The sequence below is a fragment of the Lates calcarifer genome, linkage group LG2 (genome assembly GCF_001640805.2).
Source record: "Lates calcarifer isolate ASB-BC8 linkage group LG2, TLL_Latcal_v3, whole genome shotgun sequence".
NCBI lineage: Eukaryota > Metazoa > Chordata > Actinopteri > Centropomidae > Lates > Lates calcarifer.
The window spans coordinates 20,341,351-20,362,056 of NC_066834.1; the positions used below are offsets into that span (position 1 = coordinate 20,341,351).

The 20,706-nt window shown below is 41.1% G+C and overlaps 2 protein-coding genes across 5 annotated transcripts in view; both read left to right on the plus strand.

Annotated features, from left to right (window-relative positions):
- The window catches only part of LOC108897696 (leucine-rich repeat-containing protein 49), a 34,656-nt gene extending 24,487 nt beyond the window's left edge, over window positions 1–10,169 (plus strand). For all 4 annotated transcript variants that reach the window (XM_018697437.2, XM_018697436.2, XM_018697439.2 and 1 more), the window contains 5 exons: window positions 1,532–1,766; window positions 2,735–2,920; window positions 4,326–4,435; window positions 7,300–7,453; window positions 9,335–10,169. In XM_018697437.2, coding sequence (XP_018552953.1) covers window positions 1,532–1,766; window positions 2,735–2,920; window positions 4,326–4,435; window positions 7,300–7,453; window positions 9,335–9,550 — 901 coding nt within the window. In that variant the 3' untranslated portion in view covers window positions 9,551–10,169. The remainder of the gene's footprint in view (window positions 1–1,531; window positions 1,767–2,734; window positions 2,921–4,325; window positions 4,436–7,299; window positions 7,454–9,334) is intronic.
- Window positions 10,170–15,401: 5,232 nt separating this feature from the next.
- Window positions 15,402–20,706, plus strand: part of LOC108897751 (thrombospondin type-1 domain-containing protein 4) — a 40,794-nt gene continuing 35,489 nt past the window's right edge. The window contains exons 1-5 of the mRNA XM_018697515.2: window positions 15,402–15,705; window positions 16,409–16,463; window positions 16,690–16,759; window positions 18,021–18,337; window positions 19,943–20,372. Of these exons, the coding sequence (XP_018553031.1) occupies window positions 16,435–16,463; window positions 16,690–16,759; window positions 18,021–18,337; window positions 19,943–20,372 (846 nt within the window). The 5' untranslated portion in view covers window positions 15,402–15,705; window positions 16,409–16,434. The remainder of the gene's footprint in view (window positions 15,706–16,408; window positions 16,464–16,689; window positions 16,760–18,020; window positions 18,338–19,942; window positions 20,373–20,706) is intronic.

Consider the following 20,706-nt stretch of genomic DNA (forward strand, 5'->3'; position numbering starts at 1 on the left):
AAAGATTTCCTGTCACCAGTTTTACAGACGAGTGGTTTGTAATCAGTCTCTGGGGGAGAAGGCTTTGTATACTTTCAGGGGGATTTTTTAGTTGGAGTTCAGTGGTTGGCCATTGAGAGAAGCTGAGAGCAAGGATGACTTTGCCACAGTGTATCCAGTTCGCTTAATATATCGATGGGAACCCCCACAGTCTCCTGTGACCATCCCTTGACATTTTATTGAGAATGGCTTTCATACAGGGTGCATAGTGGATCACCTTTGTAAGGGTAATGTGTCTGGATACAAACATGATGATTGATTGGGACATTCCCTGTCAGTCATTAGTTTATTTGTAGAGATTCAGGATATATTACATGATGAATGTGGTTGTTGTGTTTACTGGCTTGTTTTGTCGAGCTGTAGTTTTCGTGAAGGTTATTTAAAACTAAATGAACTAATTAAAACTGACTGAACTGAACAGTACTGAACTAAAGAAGACACTAACTTTTGCTTAACGAATTAGGTTTTGTTTACACTGAAAAATAGACTTCTGTCTCCATCACTTGTTTTTTCTTTTCCCTGGGCCTCCTTATTTATTCGGCAGAGGCTCCAATCTACTGTAGCATACCTCTTATTTTAATCCATCTGAATTATTTGTCTAATTCTCCAAGTCTTTGATCCCCTTTTTGCTTCTCAGTTAGGAGAAGAAACTGTTCTCCTCTCCGGTACAGAGAGGAGTCACCTCTGGGGGATCAGTCTTACTGTCTCTGCAACAAAGGTGGCCTTTTCAAAGAAGCTTCAGTTACAGCACAGCTCATTTGTCTCCCCACATACAGTATACACCTTACTGTCTGCAGTATGTCTGCTGTCCTTTTTTTAAATCTTGCTTTCTTTCTCTTTTTCTGTCCCTGACTCTGACTGATTCTGTCTCTCACCTCACTACTCAAACACACTTAATAAAAATCGGTCTCAACAAGAATCTTGGATTAGAGCTCTCCAATCATAGGATTAGTCTTCTAACCACTATGGCTTTCTGTTGCAGCAAGATTGGAAGGGTGTGAAATATGAATAGGGGTGATTAGTTTGTTGGCGGGCCGAACCTAAAATGATCGGTGTGTTGAGTAGCGTGCAGCCAGTAGCCATCTGATGCCCTGCTACACTGAAAAGTCCTCTGAGTGTCAGCAGACCCAGAAGGCTGAGCACATGGGCTTGGGCAGGGAGATTATGTCTCCTTGAGACTCACCCAGATTCTCCACTCTCACGACTCTCTTATCAGGGGAGGGCACTTCAACTGTCATATAGGAGAATAGAAAACAATTAGGCAACACAAATAGGTCATTGACTAGACCACTGAGTGTTCTGCAGTGATGTTGCTTTTTCCTTCTCTTAGCACAATGCCTGCTTTTTCAAACAAATGTAAGCAAAACACTTCTGGCTCCAATATATTCTTTTTTTTCTCAAGGCAACAAATTCTGTGCATATCAAGACTGTGTGTGTGTGTGTGTGTGTGTGTGTGTGTGTGTGTGTGTGTGTGTGTGTGTGTGTTTTGCAGGCTTGTGGAGGCAGGGAGCGGCAGTGTTCAGAGCTTGTCCCTGTCTGACAGTCACCTGGCGGAGCTGGATGGAGACACCCTGCGTTTATTTGGACTCGGAGCCCTGGAGGCCCTAGAGAGGGGTTGGGGAGTTCAGACCGCTGGTGCTGTCACTGTAATAACTTTCCGTTACATCAGCTTTGACGCTATTGTACCAACACTGCCAAGAATAAGGGTCAAGTTCCCCAATCTATCGGTGAGGACACTAGCAATGTACCACAATGAGCCATGGCATGATGTTGACATAAATTCCTAGAATGTACATTTTTCATTTTGGCTGCACATCTGGTTGTGGTGAATGTTGAATGTCATCTAACACCAAACATCCATGTCATAATGCAAAGACTGAGGATTTGGGAGTGTTGGCTGGTGGGCACCTGCTCCCTCACAGCCAAATAGTCCTTGTTTGTCATCGGCTTTTGCTTTTACCTGAATCATTTTCCATGTTAAGCAATGGCCCTTATAGGACTAGAGCACCACATTAACTACATTTTTTCCCAAGCTAATCTAACATTGTCTTTCCTCAGCAAATAATTAAAGGTGTTAGATATCCAGCTGTGGTAATTCTGAACCTCCTGCTCAAACACATCAATTTCTCCTAGGTAGAATTTTTTTGTGGCAGAAGTACTCTCAATCTAGTTTGTCATCATTACAGCATTTTTAGAATGCCGTGGTAAAGGATTTCAAAGGAGAAACAAGAGTTGATTTAGCCAGTCACTAGTCACTGATTATGATTAGGACAACTAAAACTAGAGCTAATAGATGTATTTCTTCAACCCTACTAACAGCTGCTTCACAGATGTACCTAAAGCAGGGCTAATCATAAAAGATGTATGTATGCTAGCAGGCTACTCTTGTTGCCTCTGAATTGAGGAAAAAAGAAAGAAGGAAATGCTCAGAACTTTTTAGATTGTCTGTGAATTAAACTAAATTAAAATTAAACCAAAAAATGTTTTACTGGTCAGGCTTTCATTGTGTAAGGCAAGCTGCCAAATAATATTCTTCATATTCTTAATACTAAATGTCATCAGCTGCATACATGATTTAACTGATTGACCCTGACAGTCTTTGCCATAATCAACTCAATGGCCTATAGGCATAAAAAAATATACCTATATTTTGTTGTTTCACCTCTCTGAATCTGACTTGTTACTTTTTCGATAGCACTTGATCTTCTTGGAAACCAACATCAGCCGTCTGCCGCAGCTGGCGGCCCTGGCTCAGGTGAGGCGTCTGGACCAGCTGACCATCCACCCAGAGGGCAACCCTGTGGTCAGTCTGGCTCTGTGGCGCTCCTTCATCATCTACCGCCTGCACCACTTCAACCTGCAGAGGATCAATGGCCAGGAGGTGAGGACCAGATCAATCTTACTATACTATATCTTGCTGTTATGTCCCATTGTTAAATGTTAAATGTATTATTTCTTTTGTACAAGGAAATAGGCAGGATAAAATGCCTCTTTAGAAGCAAAATATTGTAAATGAGCTAATTAGAAAGTTAAAGGAATAGTTTGACCTTTTGACAAAAACAACAAATGAACATATCTGTCATCTGGCAGAGAGTTAAATAAGAAGATTTATACTACTCCCACCTCTGTCCATTGGATATAAGGCTGCATCCAGCAGTTGGTAGGTTTGGCTTAGCATAAAGACAGGAAACAGCTAGTCTGGTTCTGTCCAAAGGTAATATAATTTTCCTACTAGCACCTCTTCAGATGACTAATTAGCACATTATATCATTACATTTAATCCATATATTACAGGGGGCTATGTGCTGGACTATTTCTAGGCTCTGAGCAGTAGTTTATGCTGACTGTCTGGCAAGTGGTCCTAGCAAGAGAGTCTGGGACAAAATTCCCCTGTAAAATAGCACACTATCCTTTTCACACTATAGATATAAATAATTAATTAGTGAGTTTGAACAGTGCTTTAGGTGGATTTTAGCTTCAGACAGAGTCAGGCTAGCTGTTTACCCCTGTTTCTACTTTTTATGCCAATGCAGGCTTAGTAGCAGCTGGCTTTTGCCTAATGGATAGATAAGAAAAAAGTGTTCTTTTACTGTTACCAGCCTAGCATTAGGGGCTTATGGCTACTATGACCTATCTGATTATGCCTCTAAAGTAAACTCTAAAGTTGACCTAATTTGATAAATGATGAAATTAGTTTATACCTGCAGTTGTTTCTTGCTTATATATTTATACCTGCATGGCAGTGAAAGCCATGGTTGCAGGCACTATGTCTTATTCTTGTGATTATGATTTCTCAGAAATGCCTTGAGAGGAATTTCTTCCTTTCTTCATTTGTTACAAACTTTCACTTAGACTCAAGGATGAACTAATTAGAATGTGGTGGTCAAGGTCACTGTGATCTCACAAGACATGTTTTTGGTCATAACTCACGCATTCAATATAATATATATTTAATACCTTTCATTAAATTCCTTTAAAGTCTTCACCACATAGTATAGAAATCTGGACAGACAGATGTAGACTGCAACTTGGTGGAGGCATATAACTGCAAGTTCTTACCTTGATTTCATTTGGTCTGCTGTTGATTTTATGTTGTATCCCAATCAGCATCTGCTAAATTTACTCTGATAAAATACGGAAGAGTTGTACTTTTGTTGCTGAGGCTGTAACTTTGTACAAAGCTTTAACTCTTTTGTGTTTTCAGGGAGAGATACACATGAAGAAGCCAATCAGTCAGGTGTGTTTTGCTGTGTGTATTTAAGTCCATGTCTGTGTATCTACCTTAGGTGACCATGAATGATGTGATTGCTGCAGAGCGCATATTTGGAACACTGGGTCATATAGCAGCCACCGAAACGCCACGTTGCCGGCTCCTGCTGCTGCTAGAGGAGTCCAGGTGAGAACTCGATCTCAGACACTAAACAACAGCATAACATTAACTGCCATTTAATGACAGGTGTGCACTGTGTCCTGGATTGTGTATGTTTGCTTTAAATATGTCAAGAATGTGTAGATCCTTAAATGTGTATATGTGTGAGTTACAGCTTGTGAGTGTGTAGGCTACTGTACATGTATGTGCATGCCTGTGTGTAGCGTTTTGCGAGTATACATTTGTGAGCGTGTGTGTGTGTGTGTGTGTGTGTGTGTGTGTATGTGTGTGAGACAGTGAGACATAGCCTGGCACCAAAGAGCCAAGAGAATTAGACTATGTGTCTCAGGGTAAGGGTGGGTACTTGGCACTTCCACACAAACATTCCTCTCTCTCCCCAGCCAAAAGCTCTTGAGGTCTGTCACTCTGGGTCAATGAAAAACATCCTTGCAAAGCAAAACTCTTCTGAATTTGTCACGCACAAGAATATTTTTTAGACAAACAGACAAAATTTTGAAGCTGCATACACTTTACTGCTCCTCAGAACTTTGCATAAAGACCGCTGAATCATCTGACTGGTTAAGAGAACTATATTACGCATAGCTTCCTAAATACCTTCCATTATGATGGACATAATGATAGCAATGTCCGAGTGAGTGTGAATTTCATTGGTGCTGAAAAAGATGTATGTTCCATTAAACATAAACAAAATTCATAAAATCTTCTCATCACCTACTGTTGAACAGTAATGCAGTCAGAGAGTCTAGAAATTAATTTGAGCTGCTACAGTGTCCTCAGTTACCCTTTCAGAATCATACTGAAAATGAACTGCTAAACTATATGACAATTAGCTCCAGGCTGCATCTCTCCCTGATTCATACACACCCTCTTATGGATAGATAACACATAACAGCCCAAGGCTGAATGTTTTTTCATATCAGTTCTGAAATCCTAATCACAGTTATCTGCATGCAGAATCACCACCCCTAAAGACAATTATATACATTTGTTACACTAAATGCTGTTAGATTTGACATCTTATTTCTCAGAAACTTCCTGCTGTACAACTCGCTTATCTACACTCTAATGTGTACTTTCTGGTTTCAGTTTATTTGTACAAATGATTAAAAAAACTTCTTTTTTTTATACTCTGTTGTTGCTCAGTGCATTGTGGGTATAGCACGAAACACTGTTGAGACATTAGTCAGGTTAGTGTGTAAGAGAAAGGCCCTAACATTCCCAGGTTTTAAGGATATATTCCCACTGGTAACCCACAACTGTAAGGTGCCTTGCATGTTTCTGTATGGTACGTATTCCTGCAAAGAAAGCCTTTGCTTATGCAAACATGCATACTTGTCCAAATCAATCTAACCTAACTAACAATCTAACCATTTCTTTATGACATTCATGATCTGAAAACACAAAATTATTTGAAATCAGAATTTTCAGAATCAGACTTTGCCAAGTAAGTTTGCACATCTAAGGAATTTGTCAGTCAGAGTAAAATATCAATATAGTTGACTAAACTGCGTCTTGCACCATAAGGAACAATAACTTGTCCTGATGTCGTAAACCCCACACATGTAGCACAAAAATCTATCTGACCTGATCTGAGGTTTTTTTTTATTTATTACAGATTGCTGTGGGCACAGTCTTCTGTAACATTGCTGTTTTCTGCTGAACAGGTCTATTTGCAGTCATCACTTCCTTAATACTATCTCTCTAATGTCCTAATTTCATGCAAAACTTTTGCTTCTGGATGTTGAATGGCCAGTTGAAAAAATGTTACCACCAAACAAACACAAATTTGGTTTTAAATTTTATATACACTCCCACATTCACTTGGTTTAATCTAGTTTAATATTGACGTGAATTGCACCTGCAATAATGCTTAATGCCCTTGTTGCCCAAAATCTTTTTATCTTACAAAATCCAACTATATTGCACAGGAACTTTAAATAGATTTCTTGGCTTTGTGTTTGTGGAGCTCAGTCAGCAACTAAACCTAAACTAAAGCATGATAAATTTTGGCTCAAATACAAAAGGGAAAGAATTAATTCTACAAGTAACGTTAGACGGTTTGCATCAGACACTGCATATTGTTTTACTTTGTCACAGTCTGATCTTAACTACTGATCTCTAAAGGGATATTTACACTCAATTACATTTAACAAGTAGAATGTTTGATAGAGAAACAACACTCACCTTTTCCTTGATTCTCCATGACAGTAACAAACATGCACAAACATAAATTGTACGTGCACAACACACTCACACACACAGGTCTACGGGTCTACCTTCTTTAAGCGTGTTTCACCTTGTTAGTCAGCGTAATGTGTGACTAACACACACACACGCACACACGCTTACACACATTTTACAAACTGTCTTATCCTATATGGAATGTTTGCCTGCAGCCTCCTCCAGAGAGACTATTTTAGCATCCTGGCACTGGCCTGTGGAACATGTTGGTGCAGTAGTGTACCACATGAAATTTCATACTGATAGATAGCAACATTTGATGTAGTTTACATCACTCTCAGTCCTCTGCTGCTTTTATAAGTGTACAAATCCTTCTGCTTAGTGATGAGAGTGCAGTTAAAACACTAACATTTAAGGAAATGTATGTAAAATAAAATGTAAAATTATTAACATTTTTTGTGATTGCTGCCATCTCATGATGGATTTTTTGTTTCTCAAAACATTGAGACTGTTATTTGATGGATGTAAGAACACACCTTTTTTTTCCTTTTTTTTTTTTTTTTTTTTTTTTTTTTTTTTTTAAATCTTAGTGTCACTTACTTGCTGCCACTGTTTCTCCCCAGGTCTCTTTGTCTCTTTGTGTCTCCTCTTCTGTGTCTGACTCACTCTTCTCTCTCTTCACCTTGAAGGAAGCGTCAGCTGCAGTTCCTGTTGGAGGGGCGTGGCCGGCGGGCAGGGCTGAGTCCGGAGGAGCTGCGAGACAACGGGAAGCTCCTGGGAGAAGGCTTGAGTAGAGCACTGTTCAACTACCCAAGCAGAGACTGCAGTGCAGAGAGCCCTGAAGTCAGTCCTGTTTTATTAACAGTGTTTTTTTTTTTTTTTTTTTTTTTTTACAAACACCCAGTGGTTTGAGACACTGCAACAACTCTTGAGGCAGACTAAAGTTACTCGTCTGATTGCCATGCACACCCATTTTTCCAACAGACGAAGGCCTTGTTGAGTTTTAGAATGAACGCCTGTAATACATCAACCTATATGTCTCAACCAGTAAGAATGATTCATAGGAGATACCATGTGGACACCTCTCCTTTACAGATTTGCAGAACAGACACTCACTAAACACTGTATTAGGAACTCCATACTAATACTGGGCAAGACCTCCCTTTGCTCTCAAAACAGCCTCAGTTCTTCGTGGCATGGATTACACAAGATGTTGGAACCTTTCCTTTGAGATTCTGTGCTGTGTTGACATGATTGCATCACATTATTTCTGCAGATTTGTCAGCTGCACATACATGCTGCCAATCTCTCGCTCTAGAAATCCCAAAGGTGTTCTAATGGAGTCAGATCTGGTGACTGGGGAGGCCACTGAAGTACAGTTAACTACTTGTAATGTTCATGAAACCAGTTTGAGATGACTTTTGCCTTTGTGACATGGTACAGCTTCAGATAGGCTGTGGCATTCAAACAATTTCTAATTGGTGTTAAGAGGCCCAAAGTGTGCCAATAAAACATTCCCCACACCATTAAACCACCACCACAAGCCTGGACTGATGACACAAGGCAGGTTGGGTCTATGGATTCATGCTGATGATGCCAGATTCTCACCGTACCATCTGCGTGCCTCATCAGGAATCCAGATTCATCAAATCAGGCTACATTTTTCCAGTATTCAGTTGTCCACTCTTGGTGAGCCTGTGCCCACCACAGCCTGAGTTTTCTGTACTGGAACCTGACATGGTCCTCTGCTGTTGTAGCTCATTTGCCTCAAGATTCGACATGTGTTTTGCATTCTAAGATCCTTTTCTGCTCAGCACAGTTGTAAAGGGTGGTTATCAGAGTAGCAGTAGCCTTTCTGTCAGCTCTAGTGCGGCTGTTCTCCTCTGATTTTTCTCATCAACAAGGCATTTCTGTCTTTTTCTGCTCTGGATGGGTTTAACAGTGATCTCAAAATGACTTTCCCCAACTGAATAGAGCTGACATGACCCACACTCCATCTTACTCCTAGTCCCAAATATTACTTAAATCTTTACTCTTATCCTAAATGTATGGGAGCAGCTAAGACACTTAATTCTATTTATTAAAAAAAAAAACATAAACCAAGCATTTAAAGGAGTGCATCACAGCATTTTCTCTCTATTGCACAGTATTTGGAGGCTGTGGCTTTAACTAGGAGACTGTAATCTTTTTTCAAAGAGTGACATATTCTGTTAATACCATGAAGATGAAAGACAGGAAAAAAAACTTTGCACTGCAAGATGACCTTGCAACTGCAAGGTGAACACTTTTTTCTGTCTAGTTTTAGTCATGTTGAGTCTTAACTTAGACTTAAGCTTATATCGGCACTCACTCCAGAAATGTAAACGCAGGTCAAAAATGGACATCATCTGACTTGATTTCAGATATTACATATTTGTGCTTAAAAACTGGACAGTAACATTATGGTGTCAAAATAGCTGTTTGTTGACAATTGAATTGAATCAATAGTCTGCTCAGTATATTCAATATGTTTAATACTGTAGTAACTACATTTGAATGATGATACTCTAACAAGTGCATTCTTTAACAATTTCTCCATAAAAGCTCAAATCAAATCATCTACATCTACACTGGTTGAAAATGTTGCCAAAATGTACTGAGCAAGCTTTCCCCTTTCTTTTTCTTACCCTTAATGTCAGTCAAGCCAAATAAATGTGAATGATATTCCTTTTTTTTTCCTCATAGGAGGGTACTGTGGAGTCATCTGAGCGTGATGCCATGATAGAACAGTACCTCCAGCAGTTGGTCCAACGGGCATCAGACACCAATCTGAAGGGTGAGGCTCTTCACAAGCTCTGGCCCTCCATGTTTGCAGAGATGGTGAGAGACTGTGTGTTGGAGATGAGGGACCGAGCGGCCTTCCGCCAAGCCAGCCTTGCAAAGCTCTCCGAGACCAAGTGAAGAGGACCAAAGGTTCACTCTTAGACCACACACACGCACACACACACACACATGGACATAGTTTTCCCGGGGACCTCCAGTATTCAATCTCAAATGCCATCTATAACACATCATCATATCTTAGTGACTTTATCAGTTATTAAAATCTTTGGAAACTGAAAGGCGTATTTCCCCAGTGTGTGGGAAAATTTCTTAAGATGGATGTAGACTGTCTTAAAGATGTCTAAAGAAATTATGACAAAGGCATCTTGATTGAATGTAGATTTTCACTGAGAACACACTCTGATTCTACAGTGCTTGGAACTGTAGCATACTTGAAGAAAGTTAAAGAAACTTATCGTAGACTCACAGTGCATTGTGGTCCCTACGGAGCATCCTCTGCACTTTAAAAGCCTTCTGAATGACCCCTCTTCACCATTACTGTCATCAGCTGAAAATGACCAGTGTCTCTTTTCTCGAGACTAGAATGATTTTTCTGTCTTAAATCTTGTTTCATGCATCGATCTCTCACTTTCTCCTGCCTGACATAAAAAGAAGGCCCAAACTAGGACAAGGACTTTTCTTTGTTTACCACTCTTTTTCTTTACTGTACTTAGTATTAAAAGATTCTGTATTAACACTCAGGTTGTATACATGGTTTATGTGGTTCCTTTTCCTAGATATACCTATACAAATATGAAGAAATCAGTCCAGATCAGGTGTTTTGTTTTACGTCTAAGGATCCCTTTGCTCTTCCAATATGAGTCCACCTCTAGAGGATGTTAATGCTCAAGTTCATCTCTTCTGGTTCAGAAGGAGGACAGCATCATCAACACCTCACCAACCACTGATCCCCCATGAGGCATGCTGTGTGTATATATGTGTGTGTGTGTGTGTGTGTGTGAGTGAGAGAGAGAGAGAGAGAGAGAGAGAGAGAGAGACTGTGTCCTAGGAGGTCCGAGCTCAGACTGGAATGTCCCTGAAGGCATAGAGACTGCACCAGTTCCTCACCACCTGTTCTTGCTCCCCTCACTCAAACCATCCCACAAAGAATTTCTTAACCCTTATTTAATCACATATGTCAAGCGGAGAACACAGCACCTACATGGAGTGTGGAGGGATAAGTGTTAAATGGTCCCACACACACACACACTGGAGATCAGTGCCTTGATATTTGATTTGAAGAAGACAAGAACATTGGGTTGTGTGTTAAATGAGTTTTTTTGCTTTGCTCAGTTTTGAGTTCTAGTTTTCTGGGCTTCAGTGGCATTAGAGAACAATAGCTCTACAAAGCATTTTTTAGCCATTTATTCATGTTTGTTGTTATGATACCAGTGGTAGGCTGACTCAAGAAGGTTTTCATCCAAAACAGATTTTTGGATGGTCATGTGACTTCAGTATTTTCAGTACTTTGTCCAGATATATACAGTAAACATACATTTTTTTTGAAAAGCAGCATGAGTGACTGACATCAGAACTTACTATTTAATCTTCTGGAAATGTGTTGGCACAGATTTTCCACATCCTCCTACAGCCAAATTAGGTGTATGCTCTTGCTAAAAAGCAAAATACAATTTCTCTGCATTAAATTGGTCAATCTGAAGACAAAAACAAATACCTAAATATGTTGTATAGGAAGTATGACTGCATATTATGATGCTTTTTAGTGCACCTTTACCCAGAAGATCTCATGAAAGCATGAAGGCTTTGTATTCTGCTTTGACAAGAAACCACTCAGTGCAAATGTCTGCTACCAAAAAGCTACAGCTAGTTTATTTTAAGCAGTTCTTATAAACAACATTGCTTTGTGCTGACACATTTTGTTGTTTTATGGCACTACAGCTGTCAACATTGTGAGAAATGCCTAGTCCCAAAGGACTGACTGAACTCAATGACTAGTGACAGTGTGCAGATGCAGAGATAGAGAGTAAGAACCATGTCTCATCGCTGGAAAGCAGTTCAGACAGTGTAGTACTTCCTGAGGCCCACACAGTCAACACGGCTAAACACTCTAACATGAAGTCATGGTAAGTAACAATCCACAATCAATCTGTTGCTCAAATTAAAGATAGTATTTATTTTGTCTCATTATAGAGCTGCACACTTCATGATCATGATGGAGCTTACGGATTACAGTGGTGATGTCAGATGTCCCCGTCCATTTATCCACCCAACATGTTTGTCCAGAACAAAGTATTTTAGACTGAGCTACCCTCCAGTGATACCCTCAAGCCACGATGATTTGATGCCCATAATAATGAGAAAAGCAATGTTTTCTGACAACTGCTTACTACAGAATATACACTAAAGCAAATAGTTTATTAAAATTATACAGTATTATTTATACATGCACCAATAGTTCTATTTAGTTTATATTTCTATTTCTTTTGAAATCAAGCCATTTTAGTATAGAGGCTGACATATTTAAGTACATGTTTTGCTTATCTTTGTGTATATTAGTCACAAGACACAGAATTAATCTTGTTACATAATATTAACCATTTACAACCAACTGACACCTTTTAACTGAGGAGGGGGAGGATTAGTGTCTGAACTGGTAACCTCTTCCTTACAAGACTCCATTCACCACATGATTTAGCAGGGTAGGGTAGGTTTGGTAGAGACTTAAAACATCAAACAATATACACACATATACTTTTTAAGAATATAACATAACAGTAATATAAGTACAGAATTGTTTCTTTTGTGAATCTTAGTTATCATCTTCAATGAATGGCTGCTATATAAGCCGTTAACTGAACTCTCTCACTGATGAAAGTGGTGTGTGAGAAATCAAAGCTTTGTTTTTTCTGATCCTGTCATAACCGCGTCACTGTGGGCCTCAGCTGCCAGTGCATAGAGATCAGCCAAGAAGGGCTCATGCCACCAGGAGCAAAATAGCTTAGTATGTTTGCAAGCCTGTCAGGGAACTATGATTTTAAGTACATGATTACACTGATATTCATCTAAGTATATACAAGTCTGCCTGGTGTGCCGCTGCTTCAGTTCCTCATTGCCTGCATTTTCCAGAATACCTTTGATAACCTCTGCCTGATCCTTGTTTTATTCAGCTAGAAGCAACAGAGTAATGTTGTTCCAATAATGTTGGAGGTTAGAGTAATACCTAGAGAGCAGGGGGCATTATTGCGCTAATATGGAATTACCAAGAGACTGTGGCCATGCAATATTATCCTCACAATTTGTGTTTGGGTGAATGACAAGCAATAAACCTAAGCACTGGTTTGGAGGCTGCAGTGTTGATGTGCTTGACCCCCTGATAGACTTTTGTGTAGTCTGGAGACATGGCTGCCAATTCGTTCCACCTCACAGGACCAACTATTAGTTTCTCCTGGAATGAACCAAGTGCATTGTTTATTGTTAGTCATGCACTGCAGAAAAAAAAAACATCTGAAACTGGAATTTCACTTTGTTTAAAACCTGGTTTTTATTTAAGATCAAATAAAATTAGATTACATCAATGAGTAACATATTGTCCCTGTTAATAAATCAACCAGATCTAGGAATGATTGTGAATCAGATTAAATTATCTTAGACCGCAGTGCAATTTATTATTTTATTTCAATCAAATAATCCTTCACTGCAAAGAATTAAAGTTATGTTAACCCATTCTCATATATTTTACAGATGACAAAGTAAAAGTACCACAATGCTTTAGGATACTTTATCTTGCTGAAGTGACTTTTAAATGGATTTTTTTCCTGGTGTACTGTACGTCTAGTGGCAAGTCAGCACACATTTTTGTCCAGTGTCAAACAACAGTGACTCCCCTCTCCAAATCTTGTCTGGAGTGGCCTTCAATGGGTCATCCGGAACGGTAGTTCATTAACGATGCTTTAATTGGAGGCTCGTTTGCCTGTGAAGAGTTTGAAAACATTGGGGTTAAAGGCACATTCCTGAGCAGCATCAACATCTAGGCACGCACCAGTGAGGACGGTCAGTGGGGGCAAAACGGACCAGCTCCTCTACAGATACATACAGAGATACAAATATATGTATAATGGCTTTTGCTGTAGTATATGGATTAGTAGATTGATTCATAGTTAGAGACTTACATTTGTGTTCGTGTTGATACACTGATAGATTTCACAATATTGACAGATTATGTTGGCCACACAATGAAGCCACTGTCAAGCCAGTATGTTCATAGACAATGGTTATAATGAGCTACTGTATGTCACATAGTATGGTGTAAACCACTGAACCATGCAGAGCTCTGTTTTGGTCTGTCAAATAAAACAAAGAGGCTAAAAAGAGAACAGTACACCAAGTCTTCCAGTTTATGAATACTGTAAAGAAAGAATTTCAGTGTTTTCACCCTGGAGCAAAATATAAGTACACCCCACTATAGGCCGTTTATACAGAAGTGTGCAAAATGTTGGGACCACCTTTATAAATTAGGAAGGCCTTTATACCAACCGTGTCCCATTTTTCATTAAGCTTAAAAGGCTTTTAATTAATCCAGTTTTGTTTATTTGTTTTTGGACTGCAACTCATGGCTGTGTGTCTGTGACATGCACCACCTTAATGAACTCTGCCTGCCTGAAATTAGCCCAGACTAATTGCAGTGGAAATGCCCGATAGCAGATTATAAGCCACTTTAAAGACCACTATAAATGTTCCTTAATCACATTCTGAGGTTTTGTACAGAAAACAACCCAGCTGTACAGAAAAAAGTCTGATATCTGTCAGGAGAATTGTTTTCTTCAGGGGACAGGGTGGACCATCGACTACATGATCAGTACAGAACTGAAGGGTGTGAGGAGTGTGCCCAAATTGTCAGCGAGGAAAATGACCTTTTCTTCTGCATAGTACCTGCATAGTGAGATTGCAAACAGGGTAAGTAAAAAAACAAAAAAAAAACAAAGTATATCGTGCCAAGAAAAGTATGTTAACCCTATGGAATTATCTGGCTTTCTGCATTAATGATTCATCACATAATCTGGTCTTTATCCTTGTGCTCATGCTAATGACACACAAACAATTACAATATTTTGTCTTTACAAAACTCACACATTAAACGTCCACAGTGTTGGTGTAAAAATCAAGTGAGCCCTTTGATTTAATAACTAGTCAAACCTCCTCTGGCACCAATAACATTCAAACAAGTTCTTCTGGTAGCTGCAGATCAGACCTGCACAATGTTAAAGAGGACCATTCATTCTTAGAACTGCTTCAGCTCAGCTATGCTCTTTGGTAATTCTCACAGCACTTCTGTTGAGTTACTATCTGACCTGGCCAGTACAAAATGTGACTTTTCATTGGTCATTTTGTAATAGATCTTTGATGTTCAGGGTCACTCTCCTGTCCTCCTGACAACTCTAACCCCTAAATCACACTGGCATTTGTTGGATGTTTGTTGATTGTTTGGCTGCTACTTCAGGTTGAAAATGTGCATTCAGGTGGGGATGAATCAAAACTAACACACATTGCTAAACAGCAGAGAAATAGGATTACTGACCTCATTGTTGTCTTGAGGTATAAACCATTACAGAGCAACCAAACACTGATTTAACTGAATCTCTCTGATTTTAAAATGCTGGAAAACCACTTATATTCTTCCTTAGTGTCTACCATCAATCTACTACCAGTTGATAAATGAGATCATTTACCTGTCTGTGGCTGCAATTTGGACATCCCATTGACAGTGTCAGAGAGGGAAACTCTTCCACTCTCTTTGCTCACACGAGAATATCCCAGCGCGGAACACACAACATGGGGGGGGGGGGGGGGCGTGGGGGCACACCTACATATTTACATGGCGCATACACACACACACACACACACACAAGGAGAGAGAGTAATAGCTGCGACAGGGGGCGCAGCAGAGGTCGTTCTTTATCCGCCGTGTCGGTTTCCTTCCAGCTTTCTGTCATTCTGTGTCTGTGCGTAAAAACAGAACCGCCGGGCTCACCGTGATGAGCGGGCTCCGGAGTTTCTGCTGCGCCAGGATTTAACTCACAGCTCTGACTGCGGATTTACCGACTTTCATGGCTGAGCACCAAGTGTCTGGAGGGAAACCCTGCATTTCAACTTGGATTAATGTTTCGACCATGAGGATACCTACGCGTGGGAATGGATCCGTGAACGCTACAGTGTAGGATCCACTGGTCAGAAAGTAGAGTGAGGTAGCACGTACCTGCATCAGTAACATACAGGTACGTCGGTAAATCATATGTGGGCTGTTATTTCTCGATTTCTTAGCTGCACTGATGATAATAATAATAATACATTTACGCATTAAGATATGACATTAATGTATATGCACTGTCTTGTGTGTTTTGTTTTTCTCCTGGTTTTGACACTGAACGGGCCACAGCGCTTCTTTACCATCCTGTCTGGTTCAGTGAACTCAATTTAGACAAGGTGCAAAGTAAGGCTGAGTTATATGGTCAGGGGTTAGGGGTGAAAGTCCTTCCCTAACTAGAGCCCAGACCTGCTGTCAAGGGGGTGGCAGTTTTTCAGCAGGGGGTGCTCCGTCATTAGCAGTCAGAGGTCAGAGAGGTCAACTCACATGGTCAAGTGGGCAGAAGTCCTTTACTTTTTGCCTGAGTCAGTGTCCTGACAGACTGTCAGGCAGAGTGATGTAGTGGCAAATGAAAAAAGTGACTCACAGGCACAGCTAGCAGTAAAGTAATGTCATTTACATTTTTGATACTGCTCACTATTTCTCATCCAGACAGGCTAAAATGGTGAATGGAACCTACAGTGTTCTGTAGATGGATAGTGATTAGACAGAGTTAAGATGGGTTTTACCCTCTAGTGCCTCTGGACTGTGGCCACACAGACAGCAGTTGTGTTGAAAATGTCAGCACTGCTCAGGCGTATGCTAATGTAAACTTCTCTCTTTTTACACTTAAGTGCCTGCATCTTTGAATCCAGGAGCTATGCAAGGAGCCTGTGTCTGGATTGTCAGGTAATGTCAGTGTGATTGTTTCAATAATGTATTATGTATTTGTTAAAAAGTTTGTACTTTCATTTGTATTTAATTGCACATTCTTTGTTCCTGTTTTTTCTCTATCTATGTACCAACTCAACAACAGCGATATTTAGCATTGGAATATTCTTACATATAATCAAATAATGCCATTTCAGTAAAACTGCTAGTATGACCAGTAATCACCTCTGTGTTTTGTCTGTAGAGTTTTTGCGCTGCTGCTGTTGCTTTGGTCAGACCTCCTGGACTGCCAGCACACAACAGACCACAGGAAGGTGAGCAGCAGTTGTGTAGTAGGTGGTGCTCCTGGGAAAAAAAAAAAAATCTGTGTTCAGACATGTGTGATCTGTCTTACGCCCCTACCCTCAATATAGCAGACCTCCCTCAAATATTTCCAGGAACTTTCCTTTTTGTTTTATCTATCAGCCTGATCGCATGGTTGGCACAGGCCAGTGGAACGCTTGTCTCCAGAGATGGCATGCATGATCGTGTCTTGTTAGCATAGCCAAATGCCATCTCAAGTTATAGACTTTCATTCATCCACCTTCTTTTTCCCCCAGTATGGTAAAACAGTGAGAGTATTCCCAGAGGGAACCTGACCGGGGTGCTAATCTGTTAAAGTGTAATGAGAGAGAGTGAGAAGTGCTGTTGATTGCAGTGAAACAGAGAGGCCTTATGTCAGCAAACCACCTCTTGAACTCTGGAGCCTCAGGAACTACATGGATGCAACTAGTGGGTGCACCAAGTGTGTGAGGCTGACTGACAGATCAACCATCTAGTCAGTTTGTAGGGGGGTAGTGCGACTCAGCTCCATGTGTTTCCACCGGGAGTCCAGCTGTGTGACCTATGGCTGACACGGGAGATGACAGTGGCGTTGAGTTACAAAGGCTGGAGCAGGGTGGAGGGAAGTCTGTGGTCTCTCTGAATAGCTGCACAGGCTGATTGACAGCAGAAGAGCTTCCTGCCAACTCTCCCTACTGCTTCTGTATTCTCTTTCCATCCGCTAAAAGTCAAAGGCAGCTGAGCTTTTACTACGGCCATGTGTTTGCCCAGAGAGGTTGCTGTGAATAGAGTCAAAGTGCTCCTTAAAGTGCAGGATTTCCACGCGGCTCCACGGATAAAGCCGGCTTGGCACGGGACTCCTGCTGGCAGGTTCCTCAAACAGAGAGTGCAGTGATCACTGCTAATACGTCCCTGGCAGAGTTGCACAGAGGGATAGAGTCAACAGTGAGAAATGCAGGTAGCCAATAGGGGATAGGCCACTAACAGACACCCACTAATCAGCCAAATCAGGGCTTTATTACTGTGAACAGAGGTCTGTTTCATGAACAGTGGTAGGAGGTGGAGGAGCAGGGATAGTCATGTTGATGAGATGAGGTCACTGACTTGAGCTTTTATAGAAGGCCATGATCTTGGGAGATTAAAGTCTTGTGGATGGAGGCTTTTCATCAATTTTTGGCAACCATGTCCTCTGGCACTACCCTGTTTCTTTGCACTTGTGGTGTCAGTATTTGTGGTTGTTTTGTCTTCATGCAGGTTCCTCAGAGGGCAGAGCACCAACAGGAGTTCAGGGCAGAGCATGGAGAAATTCAAGGCTCTTGGGGCGCCTGGGGGTCCTGGTCAACCTGCTCCCGGACCTGTGAAAGAGGGGTACAAGAGCAGAGCAGGCCCTGCCTGCCCATTTACACTCCATCCCAGTACCCCTCGAGAAGAGCTGGAAGTCATCCCCAGCAACCAGGTCATGTCATCTCGGCCCTGCAGCCAACAGTTCCTCTGCACCGCAACACAGGCAGGCCTTCCAACAGCAGCAGTCGTGGAGAGCTGAGGAAGGAGACCCAACCAGGTGCACGAAGGTACTGCTATCACTGATGACTTTGGTTCAAGAGTTTAAATCACTGTACTGTTACAATTTGAATTTCCAACCTATCGAAGGCTGTTCTGTTTTTATTTAATTTGGAGGAAGTGTTCACATACAGATGGATAACAGAACGAAAAATCTGGATGCATAAATGGAGAAAGACCAAGAATGCAGGTGCTTCCATATGGTCCACAGGTCTCACAGCTGCTGGTTTTATCTTATGTAGCGTGTCATAGTGGAGGACATCAAGTGTAGCTTTTGGCACACTTCGTGTTGTGGTGACAAAAAGACTAAGATACTGAAAAACATTTCCCTTTGTTCGCCTCGTTTGACTGCGACATGTCCTGTGACACTTAGACGTAGGAGCAGTGTAAATATGGTGATGTGAAAGGAGCAAACTTGAAACCATTTAGATATCGGCCTCTGGCCAGGAGTATCATACCACATTTATCACACCTGTAGCTGTGACGTCACCCTGTGTATGCACGTCTACTGACTGATGAAAAAAAAGGCTTCACCTTCATTCATAAAACCTTAATTACATATATAAACATTTGTTGTTGGGTTTGTCTGGTGGTACAGTGAAGCTGGTCCTGGGCACCTTACTAGCTCACCTACATTCATCACACAGTCATGACAGATGGCAAACTATGATTGGTTGAAGTCTGTGTAGTCTGCCATGTCTCTTGATCAAGTCATGGCAAGAATTTATGACTCATCTGACACATTCACCATCTCAAATGGCAAAAAATATTTAATCTGATCGTGGACTAAGACGTGCTTGCAACTTTTGGTGGCTTAGTACCTGACTGCCACTCTGTATTGGTTTCTCCTTTAATCTGTGGCCCATCTATAGCTTCCTACACAAGATGCCCTGCAAATACGTATAAAGTAATTTCTAATTATTATCTGGGAAAACACTTCTCTTTATTTAACCCCAGAATTACATTTTAAGCGCTGAGTAAACATTGTCAAATATTGTCTAATAAGTCATTTTACCATCACAATGTTTGGTGAAGAACATTTTGTGTTTTTTTGCAGTATTGTATCCCTGGTCTTTGTTTGGATTTGTGAGTCCTTAAAGAGCCTGTATGGCTGTGCTGCATGCTGAGCAGTCTGATCTAAAAGTGACTCTTTGGAGCCATCACTGTGGGCCATCTGACTGCCCTCCAGTGGAAAACTAGTCTTTTATGGATGGAGTCAAAGGCTCGGCTTGTGCTTGGCAGCTTTGTGACCTCCTTCCTGTTGTGCTTGCCTTTAAACAAACAGCACTGACAGCTGAGTAATGGGGGGTTGTTTGACTTGGAATCTAAGAAGCCCAAAAACGACAAAAGCTCCCAGAATTGTGCTACTGGGATCCTGGTATTTCCAAAAAGTTCTAGTTTAGATGAAGCTCTTTGACAGGTTCCTCAGTTAAAGAGGATATTTAGTTAAAACATTCCTAACAGAAGAAGAAACTAATCTAAATACACTGGATGGCTTTCTGTTGTACAGTCTGTGGTTGGTTTTAAGGGTATAAGTAGACAAAGGTTGATGTGAGGTGGGGATTAGTACACTGTCCCTGATTTAGTTGTGGATTTCTTCATGTTTGTGCCTTCAGGAGGATCAGTCACATCATTCCGGGGAGGTATGGCTACGGGAGAGCTCCTCACGTTGCTCCGTCGCAGACGGACAAAGGCCATGGATCTGGGATGGCTCGCCCCCAGAGACAGAGACGGTCTTCTGTGACTGATGCCCACCATCTCACCGCTAGAGGCCACGGTGACCATAGGTCTAACAACCTGGACCCCTCAAACAACCTCCATCGCTACAGCAGACCCTACATACAGCCAAGTGCACAGCAGCCCAAAAATAAGCAAGTCTGGGCTCCCCTCTACCAACCTGGTTCAGCCAACCAGCCTGAGGAGCAGGAACCACAATCAGGCAGCCAGACCTCTGGGCCCCAGCAACACCAGGAGAGACCCTATAACCCCTTACCTACTTCTTTCTGTACAGGGGAGCATGCTCGCTACAGGATCTGCAACAGTAATGTATGCAACATTTTTTTATCAGTATGTTGGCTAGTGATGGGCATTGAGGGATTTTATGAGGTCCAATCACATAATTGAGTTGTCTGGAAAAAAGAGCATTTATAGGTTTCACATAGTTGTGATTTAGTTTTTTTTCCATAAGCTCTGATGAGGCAATGATTCCCACTTATTATGTGCTGATAATATATGGTGGTCTGACAAAGTAACATGTCCCTTCATTATAAAACTCAACTGGAACTGGCAAATACTAATGATTTTCTACATTATTTTGGATTGAAATATCTGTTGGAATTTAAAGCTATTTAATACTAACACCAAATATTTGCTACTGGTA